The following is a 13,172-nucleotide window of genomic DNA, read 5'->3' on the forward strand; positions in this document are numbered from 1 at the left end:
TGATCACGTACAGGAAAAGGACTCCAGGAGACGTTAAGAGGAAATTTGGAGACAAACAAGGAAGTTTGAAAGTGAACTACTCCCAACTCCAACGACCTTCTGAACTCGACCTTGACCTTCTGAACAACACGTGACCTTTGCACACAGCAGATAAAGCTTTAACCAGTTCCATCATGTACCAACTCGTCGGGACATGGCACATGACCTTGCAATAAACGTGGGACGTTCGGTTATGTCGTGCACAATAGTCCGTTTGCCACGTGTATATGTTATAGGTAGTGACCTTGTTGTTGTGAGAGGTGGATTGTTTTTTGATGGTTTCTTACTAATATAGGTCTAAAGAGAAAATTTCGCTTGCTTGCCAGATTGGCAACCTTGTGGAAATCTGTTAATTTGCATAAATCCAAAATGGCCGCCTAGGATGGCGGTGGATTATGACTTTTTAACCAATTAAGTTACAATCGCATATGATGTGTGTTTTCCATATATTTTTGACCTCAGGAATCGATATCTGGAGTCAGTTTTGTGATTTGGGATAAAATTCAGGGTTTAAATGAATTTTTTTTTAAATGAGCAACACGTTTATTCATTAAATTTTACAAATTATAATGCACAACATAAATCAATGAAATAAGATTGGCTAATAATAATTTTATAATAAAAAAAAAAAAATCAATCAATTTACTGCACAATCTGGAATAAAATATGATTATAACTCATTTTATACTTTGTTTCAAGCATGCCTCACTCCCACACATCATCCGAATCCACATCACTATTTTCAACTCCCTCGTCACCTTTGACATCTGCTTCTATTCTTCCATCTTCAGTCTCATTTTCTTCTTCTCCTTCCGCCTTGAATGGGTTAGACCGTCAGAGCAAGTATCACTGCAAGCACAACTGCATCACAAAGTGCATGAGATCTTGCCATGGTGACAACTGCAACGTTCCGTGCTGCATGTCTTCACTGCAGTCTTGCAACCACACCGCACTACGTCCATGAGATCCTTGGGTCCTGGGGGTTGATCAGAGGTTGATAGTACTGGGATGTTATCTTTGATTTTTCACCCATACTTCGTAATGTCAAGTTCAGGTGGAGCCACCTTGTCAGCAGATTTAGCAAGTATGGTCTGCAGATGGGCGTGTAAGATGTGTAGGAAGAGATTTTGTTCAGATGGTGGTTGTGACATTACTTTGAGCAGCTTACCATACTTCCTTGTGTAGATGTTGTATCTCGCCTCGCTCAACGGGGTCCCTTGTGGTTGACCATATAGAGCACAGAAGAGTGCCCGTCCTGCTTCCATAAGTTCTGCATAGGTGGCATAAAGTTCACCCAAAACCGAGTACAGGCCAGGGAAGTCGCCAGCTCGAAGGGTCTTCAAAGCCGTCGCTTTTCCCTTGCCATACAGGTATGAGGTGGCATCTGAGCCAGTAAGATAGTGCATCCCCAGAATTTGTAGGCATTTCGAGCCGAGTTGTGCACAGGTCACATTAATGTCCCAAACTGCTCCATCCCAACGCTACATCTGCACTGTGGCCTGGATCCTGTTCAGCAACGTCAAGGAGCATATCTTTCATAGTAGGGAGGGGATTGCCTTCTTTGTCAAAACGATCGTTCGTCAAACACTGACGAACACGGTTCCATCTATCAGGGTGTCTTTCATCAATGGGCAAACATTCCTCGGCACAGAAAATACAATCCCGTGTGTACTCAAACGTACCTTTGTCAGCTACCTTACTTTGAGATCTTGTAGTTGTCTTAACACCCTCATCTTCCGTTTTTCTTTTCTTTGACTTCTGAACCCTTGCCATTTTCTCTTTTGATTTTGAGCAACCTTTGTGGCAGACGATACAATATCCATGCTCTATCACTACCACCATTAACAATGTTCTGTAGCTTCGCCTGCAGATCTCCATCACCACGGATTTTGGCGCATGAGATCAGCTTCTTGATTCCGACTTTAGTGAATTTATTTACTTCTCCACCTCCGTGACACAATGGGACGATGCACTTTGAGGTAGCCATATAGTATTAGGATTCTGTGAATAAAAATAGAGGAATATGGGTATGGTGTCTATATAAATGAATATATATATATTATTCCTAATAGGAATCTATTGTCAACTCTTTACTATTATCCAGTTGTCAGAATGATGGCCTTATTTATGTGAAATCTATCGTTTCTATTTTTGGCTGCAAATGAGTTTGAATTTGAACTTTTACCCTGAATTTTATCCCAAATCGCAAAACTGCCTCCAGATATCCGATTCCTGAGGTCAAAAATATATGGAAAACATGTCATATGCGATTGTAAGTGAGTTGGTTAATAAGTCATAATCCACCGCCATCCGAGGCGGCCATTTTGGATTTATGCAAATTACGGGATTTCCCCAAGGTTGCCGATCTGGAAACCAAACTAAATTCTCTCTTCAGATCCATATTCCTAAGAAACCATAAAAAATAATGCACTTCTCACAACAACAATGTCATCAATCTGGCAACGAGACGAGAAGGCAAATGGCGGTCCGAGCGATCTGAGACCGTGAGGACAAAGCGCGACACACGAACACTCATCCAGGTTCTTACCGGCGGCGGAAGCAGCCGCGAAGCGACGATATTCGGTCGGGCTGTTCGATCCGGGCCGATCCGCAGCTTCCACCTCCGCGGCGAGCTGAACATGCGGCGCGTTGCAGAGATTCGACCTCATCGCAGGGAGCACAGCCGAGTACATCGCGATCCTTCTTTCCTGTCAAGAGATGAAGAAAAGCTCCTCAGTGAGAATACCAAATAAACCAACGTAACGGAAAGATCCAAGTAAAAAGTAAACGGTCCCAACCCGGTGACTTCCCAAGTTCCCATTGACCGGCATGTCCAATCGCCAAGATGGCGGATGTTATGTTAGCCACGTTCGAGCCCGTGTAAGCGATTTATAATTTATAGAACACCTGAAACATTACTTCCTGATTTTACCACAACATTTATCTTTTTAATCAAATAACTTTAAATCTGTAAAACCAAAGTGTAGACAAATATATATATATATATATATATCCCATTGATATTGAGGCAGCACGGAGCTCCACAATATGGAGAAACTACCTGGTCCAAAGAGTGCATATGCTGACGAAGGCACGTGGCCGCCATATTTGGACTCCCAACCGGCCCAGGAGCACTGATCTGTATGTAGTATGTATATACAGATCAGTACCCAGGAGAGTGTGTTTGCTGACGTAGGCACGTGGCCGCCATATTTGGTCTCCGGAACGACCGAAAATTCCACAGCAAACAACGAGGAAAAAATAATCAAAGATTCGCAGGTTTTAAAATAAATGGAGTTATTATTTTTTATCGGGCTTTTCATGTCATGGTGCGTCCCAAGAGCAGGTTTTAAAATAAACGGAGTTGTTGTTCTTTATTAAATAGGGCTTTTCCATGTTGTGGTGAGTATCACGATGCTTCTTCTTCTTCCGTTGCAATGTCATCGACGCAATGTTACTGTTGCTAGGTTACATTTGATCAGTCGGCGAAGTGATCGTTATTTCTTCACAAATCCAACGGATTTCAGAGGAGCCGGTTGTGTTTTTAACGCGCGATATTCGTGAAGTTTGTTCACTTTTTCCTTCGAGATGGGAAACAACCAAACGAGGCAGCGGGAGCCGGCGCGCTCCGTGTGGAGGAATTTCAGCAACAGGTTCCGAACAAACCGGGTGCAGTAACATCCATTTCTCTTCACCTTTTGCTAATATTTGTGATGAAGTAACCGTGAGGGGAATGAATATAAAAATAGGCGATGAAGCTCGGTTATTGTTGTGAAGACTCCCACAATGCAATGAATGATTATATAATAACACATGTATATATTATCTGACTAGAATTCACCAAATGTCCGTCTGTTTGTCCGTTCGAATTTACCGCAAAAACGGCTCAACCGATCGCAGCGATATTTTTGGGCGGGTATTCCTGGGACCCCTCCCCCCACCCCCCCCGGAAGTAAAATAGGCTATATGTATATTGTTTTTCAAATTTTTCCAAGTTTTCCAATTTTCCAAACACGATGGAATAATATTTACCGATATCAACAGTGACGTGGGTTTTATTGAAATGTTACAAATACCGTTTAGATTTTGATGAGAACTCCGAACCTGCAGCGGATCCGGAAGTGGACAGATGACGTCAATGCGCCGGTTTGATAATATCCAAACACAACCGTCATCATTCGGAATGTTAAATCGTTAAACGTTAATCGTGTTAATCGTTTTGTGAAAGTATCAATTGATGATTGGAATGGAGTGAATACAATTGCGATTTTGAATTCGTAACGGCGCTCACACAACCGGAAGGAACTTCACATCCATGATGGTCTCACACCACGGAGGTATATAATATGGAGAGCCAATTGGCCACCTCGCAGCATTAGCCGCCGTGAAGCCACCGGAAATAGTCTGGCGGCCATATTGGGAAGCCGATCGTAAGCCTGTCAAAGCAAAGGCGTGGCGCACTGATGATGCAGCTGGAGCGAATTTTAGGACCGCCGACTATTTAATTAATATAGAATACTAATATTTGAACTGATATTCGGGCTCAGAATCCCGTTCTTTAAGGAAATGGTGTTCATTAAGTTTGAAGTTGGTTCTAGACGCATTTTTCCTGGGGAATCCAATGGTTTAGAGCTTGTTTGAAAAAAAAGTGCCCAAAATTACCGCTCGGTGTTCTTTATCGTTCTTCTCATGACCCAATCACCCACTAGTAGGAATAAGAATCCTGACATGTTACACCCCTGTTTAACTCCTGTCTTCACCTTGAACCATTCTGTTGTTTCACCTTGGTCGACGACCGCACATTGAAAGTCTTGGTAAAGGGCTTTTACAAGGTTCACTAATTTTCCAGGTATGTTGTATTTCTTCATTATGACCCAGACTTTCTCTGGGCAAGGAGTCGAAAGCTTTCTAGAAATCTATAAAATTGAGGTACATCGTCGTTTGCCATTCTTTGGCTTGTTCTATAATATTCCTCAATATAAAGATCTGATTTGTTGTCATGTTATATGATGTTACTTAATTCAGTCATTATATTGTAACTAAGATGTGTATGTTTCTATTACCGAGATGTTAGAAACCACGCAGATATAATGATAACCAGAGTTTATTCTACACTGACATGGGTCAGCAACACATCAACAGTGAGTCAGTCACATAAATGACATGAAACGCTGTCATGTAGTTAACCCACACAATTCACAGTTAACCCACAAAACACACCCACACCATGTAGAGATGAGGTCGCTCTTATATTTCAGCTTGCTCTGGTGTTGCCTCACTGGTGAGCAAACAGGACCAGTTTGCAATATTTTTTCCTGATGCGCTCTTCCTTCATGTCATCATCGAGTGTTCTCACAACATGATGGAAACGTATCTTGCTGTATGATTGTGATACAGAATGTATTAAAGCAAACACATGGTTGCTGTCTGCCTCACAGTCAAACTGTGAGGATTGCCAATGGATTGCGAGAATTTAGAATGTCAAACAGTTTGTCCAATGTTTCAATGTATTGGACACTGCCCTGAAATTCTGATAGTTGCAAAGTGTCCCTGCAAAACCGAATTGCATCTGCCACACTAGTGCTCAATGTCTGAGCAGCTGTGTCCACCTTCATGACATTGCTCTTCCACTCGATGTGTTTCCGGGAGAGCTTATTTCCCAGACGCAAGCCTTCCCTCTTCTGCAGATCAAAGAGTGCCTGGATGTATTTCCACGCGATGACTTTTTTGTTGCCATCCTCCATCATTTTCATGGATCCAAGACAGTTTCTTGCAAGTTTAAGCATGTGACATGCATCGAGTACAACACAAATTTTCTTTTCGGGATTTGCTGGGTGGGGAAATGTTGGTTTCACATTCTGCGGCGTGATGTCGGCACCTAGCTCACGTAACATTGTCAAATGAGCGGACGGTCCATCGCAAGTTAAGGAAACCACCTCTGCACCGATATCATGCAATTTTAGTAGACATTGTGTCACCAAATTCGCCTGTTCCTTCCCCGACAATCCATTTATCATAAAGTATGCTACAGGCACTTTCCAACTGTCATTCAGTGCAACCAGCATGAAAACCAGTGCGTTGCTGGCCTGGGGAGCACTGTCATCTTGGACTCCGTTTCCGATGTCGACGTACCCCAATACCTTGTCCCCTAAAAAGTCAATTGCCTTCATGATGGCCATCTCGTCTAACATCAGGCTACACAGTGTTCTCTTGCCAGTCTCCTTCTCTGCTTTAAACCGGCTCTCTAGTGCTTGGAATACAACTGCACTAAAACCAGGTGAACCATCAATTGCACTGTACCATTTCCGGATTGTGGATGGACTTGGCAGTGCCAAGTCGAATGTCTCTCGAACATAGTCGTATCCTTTAGCAGAATAAAATTGAAGAGTGAGTGCGAAAGCTTTGATGACTGGATCGTATTCATCTCTCGAGCGTTTGCCGCTGCCTTTGTTCTTCAGCATTCTGCTCACAATAGCTTTTGACACACCAGAGAATGTTGTGTTGAGCATTTCAATACAATTGTCGGTGACCATCCCATTCTCCCTCAGGTCTTCCACGATGGTATTCAGGGACTCCACTTTTCTGGCTAACCTTCTGTTGTGTTGCTGACTCACTTTTAATTTTTTTTCGAAAGTTGTCCAGCTTGTGGACTGCTTCATCGAGCTTGTGCTTCAATACCAGTGGACTTGTGACGGAGTAGGAGTGATCTGTGGTCTGAAATGAGGGTCCCACCTCAGGTTCAGGATCTTGAGTAGTGGCTTGAGGTTCTGGTGTATCTTCTTGGATGACAGACCTGGCCACTGGCGCTTTCCTCAAAGCTGTAACCTATTTGGAAAGAAAAGAAAAGGTGAACCATTAATACTCATTAAGTTGTTTTTAGGGCTGAGCCGAATGCTTAGAAGCTTCGTTCATTAGATTGGGGTTCTAATTAGAAATAGATGTGACTGCGTTGGACGTATTGTAACATTGTTTCAAAGACTAAACATTTTGTTAAATATTATTACAACAAAGCTTCGGGGGGGAAATGCCAAGAAAGTGTACAAAATGGGATTCGGCTCAGCTCTAAATCTTTTAAAAAGCAACTGAGTTGTTCTCCATAAAACTATGTCTTAGGAGCTGCATATGAAGCAGCAGACATGGCATGTGATGGGTTACTATCATAACATAGGTGGAATACCAACATAGCATAGTTTACCTTCTTTAAATGTGCTGGGAAGTTGAAACAGCTGGGGACGGACTTCGGCTTCAGTCGGACGGTTTGACCAGTCCTGTCGAAGTCACTCTCATTGAAGTGATCACTGCACAGAACTGTGGTGCCTGGGGTGGGGTAGAAGGACTCCCTTCTCAGGGCAGATGTCCATCGAGAGCACAAGTCCTTATCCTTTGGAAACCTTGAAACAAAATACATTGTGGTCACAAAATGTGGTTGCGGGTCAAAACCTCAGAGGGCAGTCAAAACATCCGAGTCAAAACGACTCCATATCAAAATAATATTTTGAGTTTCATATGTATAGTTAAATACAACTTCATCTGCTAATGTTTGCCATGTGTCGGACTTTCGTACCTTCCACAAGTAACCCCCATTTGCTCTTTCTGCTCACGAGTGACACAGGAGGGCATGGAAACCCTGACAGTAGTAGACTGGACAATTAAGTGAAGCTCATCACAAATTAAATCACTTGACAATGATCACGAGCTGACGAGTCAATCTCGATACTTCAATCTGAATCAATGAATGAGTCAATCAGACATCAGTCTGACATACTCACATAGCCCTAGTGAATACACAATACAGTTATATTTGAGATCTGTGTCGTATTGCACACCCTGCGCGTGGTCTAACATCATCAAATTCAAACACAGTGTTCAAACTTCATTGAAACTACATTGAAACTTAATTACCTAGCCCCACCACCGTGACCACGCCAAAAACTGAAAAAGCAGAACACCCGCGATCGCGGTTTGTCACTTACTTGTGAAATGTGCATGTGGAGGCCTTCCCTGAGGTATTTGTGCAGTCAAATGCAACACACTGTGGCATTTTGAAACAGCGCGTTCACAAATAAGACTCCTTACAGTCGGTAAGCATCCAAAATGAATCAGAAATTGTGAGATCAGCTGATTGTGAGATCAAACACGGACGCAGACACAATCGGCTTCCCAATATGGCCGCCAAGCAACTTCCGCTAGCTTCAGCCGACAGCCGTCATTGGCTCTCCAGTTTATTATATACCTCCGTGTCTCACACCAGTTGTGTGGACCCGGAAGTGCTCGCTCGCGTTTTGGAGAATGAAGAGGAGTTCCGGCCAGGGGGCAGGCGGTGTGTGCACGGGGTCGTCGCCATGACCCTCATTCCGGGTGCTGCAACAAATGATTGTTCTCTTTGACGTCGCCTCGTGATCGATTCCACATCAGACCTTTACATGGTGGCGGCGGTTTTACGACGCATATTCGAGCTCTTCGAGGTAAAAAGCCGGTGTTTCCCGTCCCTCTTGTAATCGGTTCATTCCTCGTTGACCTCGCACCCCCGTTCACAATGGCGGACCTGGCGGGAACTCCGTGCATGGATTGGACCGCGCCGAACACAGCGGCGGCTTTGTTAAGATGTTTAGGCAGCGATTGGAGCTCTACTTTGACACCGAACTCCTCCCTCATTTTTGGTCCTATCGAGGGGAAGCTTCACAGGTGTGTTCAGCATATCAGTCTCTACTAAAATGACCTTTTGGAATTTGCGATAGGTGACGTGGTTTGGCAGATATAAATAATTAAACGAAAATATTTAAAAATTTATAACTCTTGAACCGCTTCATTGATCGACGTGAAACTTTATAAGATAGTAGAGGTAATGAAGTGCCTCGACTATAATATAGCGACATAAATTTATGTCACGTGGTCTGGCAGCCATATTGGATCAAAAAAACAGAAACTTTCAAAAATCAAAGAGTTGGCTCACACCAAGTTGACTGCGCAGGGTAAGTATTCTATGAATACCATCGACTTGATGAATAAAGGAATGACGATTCTTGGTTGATTTGAACCTGAAGTTTTATATTTCCTAATTTTTCCCTAATTGGTGTTGGTGTAGCGGCTAGGGTGCCAGCTTAGGATCCAAGGATCCTGGGTTCAAATCCCGGTCGATCGCTGAATTAACGCCAGGGGGGTTGACTCAGCCTGTCATCCTTCCGAGGTCGGCTAATTGAGTACCAGTTCACTGGTAATTCCCTGCTTGGCGACAAAAAGGGTTGGCGGCAGGAAGGGCATCCGGCCGTAAAACATTGCTTCAAAAAGGGGACCAAAAAACAACAACAACCACGGTCCCCGAAAAAGGCCTACCCCTGCTTTGCGGGGAAAAATGGCCTCTAAAGGTGGCTTTTTATTTCCCATTTATGACGACACACGAGCTGTATAATTTTATTATGTTGAAATAGATTTGTTAATTAACGACAGATAAATTGTACATTCGTGTTTAATACACGGAGTGCGGGGTTTGCTTGGAACAGAATACTACAGCAGTCGAGTCGTCGTAGTAGAGTACCTTGCAGATGAATAACTTTGTTTACTGAGCTGGGACAGACTCACTCCTCTCCCCTCTTCTTAAAATGTCATCACTGAAAGCGCCGAGCAGCCATCTCTCTTCAGGACTGGTCTCCCACATCTACTGTTGCTGACGTCAACTCAACTTGGGAATTCTTCCACAGAAACCTGCTATCTCTCGTGGACAGATTTATCCCATGTCATCGTCGGTTGTCCTCCCCTTCTTCCTGCTCATAGTACACTGAATCCTGTGGTGCCCCCAGGAAATGATGCAGCCCAGCAGCCACTGGCTGCATGCAAATAAATAATAATAATATCTCTCTGACTCTCTGGAAAATCCTCTTTATCTATCCTGATGACTCCACCCTCTGCCGTGACATCCCTCATCCTTCAGACAGGCAGGCTACATCCTCTTCCCTCTCTTCAGATATTGAATAATATCACAAAATGGTGAAGCACTTGGACTACAACTTTCAATCCTGACAAATCTCACACTCTCACCATCTCTCTACGAAAGGACCGTCTGGCAACCTCTCCATCTGCTTTCTTAACATTATTTTCAATACCACAATCAAACTCTTGGATTTCACAATGTGCCATGATCTTTGTTAAGCAGATCATGTTTATAAGCCTTCATCCTTCAAGGTTATTGGAATCTCCCACGATGAAGCTGAGTCCACAGGCCGATCACTTTCCCATCGCAGACAGATCGGTGGTTTCTGCCCTTTACCGCCTCCTTTCTGGTCTTGCACCCTCTGTTCTTTTCATACTCTTAACACTTCCCCACCCAGCTTTTTGCATGGAGCACACGGTCCGCCATCAACCCCCTTCTGGTGAAACTCCTAACATCCAGAATCACTCCTCACCTCCACTCATTCATTCCTCTTTTTTCCCACTGTGGAACCAACTTCTACATTCTCTTCAATCTCATTCTTCCTTCCAGATCTTTAAGGCAGCTGTTCACCACCATCTCAGATCATCCCCCATCCAAAGCCATAATCTTTTCTATCCCATTAATCCCCCACATTCCCCCCAACTCCCCAAAGCCCACCTCTGTCCTTCCTCAGATTTTGCTTCTGTATCCATGTTTTCCACCCCATGCATGTGGAGGACGTGACTTCATATTTTGAACACCACATGGGATTTTTCGACACCCGGTAACATCGCATTATATGGTATTCATACGGTTTACATGTAACATGTTTATATGTTTTATACCCAGTTATTATCATGATATTTTTTCCCACCAATCCATAAATTGTTGTAATTATTGAAATTGTGTGTTTGTTGCAGACTATTCCATCAACAGAAGCTGTGACTGAAGTTGAGCATGTGACGTCTGATAATGAGGTTTGTGTGCAAACATAACACCCATGACAGTAACACACTGAACACTCGTTCACAAACAAGAGGACAATGTTTCATGTGGACGGATCAACGTGGCCGATAAAGAGCCATGCTTCCCAACACCGAGTGAGGAGAGAGGGTGGAGGGATGTTGGGATTTGGGGTCGTGATTATATTGGATACTTGCAGGGATACCCGGCGTTACTCGGTGCTGTTCTCATCCTGTTGGTATTTTGACGAAGAAAAAAAAAAATCTATATTTTGTGGGGGCCTGAAACATCTCGCTGCACCCTCTAAGGAATGGGGTCAGGGGTCTAATGGGGTCAGGGGTCTAATGGGGTCAGGGGTCTAATGGGGTCAGGGTAAACAAACGTTTTGACACTATCGAGTGATTAAAAAGAAAATCTTGTATTTTATTTATTGTTGTTATTTATTTATTTATGTTATTAATCTGTTGTTTTATTTTTCAACACAAAACAGTGCATTCATTGGTTCGTGTACAAATTCATTACAAAGACTAATCCACTCTGAACAAATACAGCTGAGCTCCACAGTCTGTACCTTTAGCCAATGACTAAAATACATGTATCCATTCGGCAAATGCACAGACTTATTGTGGTGAACCAGAACACATCTGATTGATTTTTCTCTATGACAAAGCACATGCATTGTACACGTGCCATGTTGAGGGACACATGCTCTTTATGCCACCTCACACACCCTTTCTTGCACTTGCAAGAAACCAGCTCAATGCAGCTGTGAGCTGCCTCAGTTAGCCTGGTCCAGTAAGGTGTGTACTGTCCTTCTCCAGTCCTTGACCAACCCCAGTTGGTTGGTGGAGGGAGCTCTGGTGCTGGCAGCAGTATCTGACCCCACACATGTCCACCTTGATACACTGCCCTCTTGACATGTTCCTCCAGAGCTGCCTTCGTTGGAGGGATGAGCTGCACAAATGCAGCCCAAGATGTGTTGTCATTGTCCACTGTACCAGTGTTGTCTTCCAGGACTCGCTTTGCATTGCCTAGCCATTGGTATTCTTCATCAGTCTGCTGTTTGAAGTCTCCTCTGGTCAATGACGCCACTTTAGCAGCTGGGACAGGCGACTTCTTGATGCTGCTAGTGACAGGGGGTACATCAGTGTAGTAGTGCAGCAAGGGGCCGACTGTCTTGGACCGTGCATCCCCAGATCCTCCAACAATGACGATACTCCGATCCACTCCTTCACCAGTGTAAGAAGGATGTTGTATGAGGGAGATAGCGGTACCATGGAAGGAGTCCTTTGATGTTGTTGCACTGGGGTTGTGATCTATGTTGTCTACAGCGGCAGTTGTAAACACTTTGCCACGCATCTTCGGAGGGCAGACCACTCGTTCTCTGTGAAACTGTTGGCAGACACTGTTGCCCATCTGTGCTGAGAGCTGGAGCACTCTATCATAGGAGATGCTCAGGCCAAGGTGTGACAGTCTGTCGACCAATTCCTTCTTGCGTGTATGAGCATGCAGCATCATCCCTATGTATATTGGAAGTGGGGTCTCCTGTGCAACACTGTGCCTGACACTGGTGGATGATGTGGTTGTGCACACAAAGGGTGGACACATGCTCATCTTCATGCTCCACTATGAAGATGCAATGATAAGAATTTTCATGTTATTGAGTTGAATGGTTGTTACTTTGTGTATTTCTTCTAGTTTGGAATTCCCAATTTGAAAATTCTCCATCGTCTTGGAAGTGGGGCATGTGGGACCGTCTGGTTTGCGCAGAATATGCTGAATGGAGAAGAGGTACGTACACGCGTGTAGTTCTACTTTTCACGGGTATGAAGAATGAAAGGTTTGTTGACATTTTCAGCAAATTTTGTTACTCGGGGTAAAAAATGAAAAAGATATAACAGCAAGATGAGAACAATCGGTCATGTTGAATTGTAAGTTTGAGTTTTAATACAATACAGTGCTGTTCGTGTAAATTCAAGGAGATGAGCAAACCACATATGATGCTGTGAAAAACTGGGAATGTTTAACCCTCTCCTTTTCCCCTCGTGTGCTTTACCTCCCATTGGATGTTGATGTATAAGCACGTCCTCGAACTCACAAACTGCCTTCTCGAGCGCGATGGGATTCTTCTTCAGGTTTTTGCTGCAAACAATCTCAAATCTCAAACGATGGTGCTGAAGAAGCTCATTGTGAACCAGACGTATGGTGGGGGTGGGGTTTGTGTGGATGACAACAGGTCCATCCAATGGTCGAAGCTCTATGC

At 43.8% G+C, this 13,172-nt stretch overlaps 2 protein-coding genes across 2 annotated transcripts in view; both read right to left on the minus strand.

Moving 5' to 3' along the window:
* Window positions 1-13,172, minus strand: part of LOC144892202 (uncharacterized) — a 997,431-nt gene that overhangs the window by 833,517 nt on the left and 150,742 nt on the right. The gene's annotated exons all lie outside the window — the stretch shown is intronic.
* LOC144892200 (THAP domain-containing protein 2-like) lies at window positions 6,093-8,265 on the minus strand. Its single transcript, XM_078777554.1, has 3 exons — window positions 8,013-8,265; window positions 7,235-7,430; window positions 6,093-6,864 (listed from the first exon to the last, which is right to left on the minus strand). Exons 1-3 carry the CDS (start codon window positions 8,078-8,080, stop codon window positions 6,550-6,552), a joined length of 579 nt encoding a protein of 192 aa, XP_078633680.1. The 5' UTR covers window positions 8,081-8,265; the 3' UTR covers window positions 6,093-6,549.

Source organism: Myxine glutinosa, chromosome 5 (genome assembly GCF_964187855.1).
Source record: "Myxine glutinosa chromosome 5, kmMyxGlut1.1, whole genome shotgun sequence".
Taxonomy (NCBI): Eukaryota; Metazoa; Chordata; class Myxini; order Myxiniformes; family Myxinidae; genus Myxine; species Myxine glutinosa.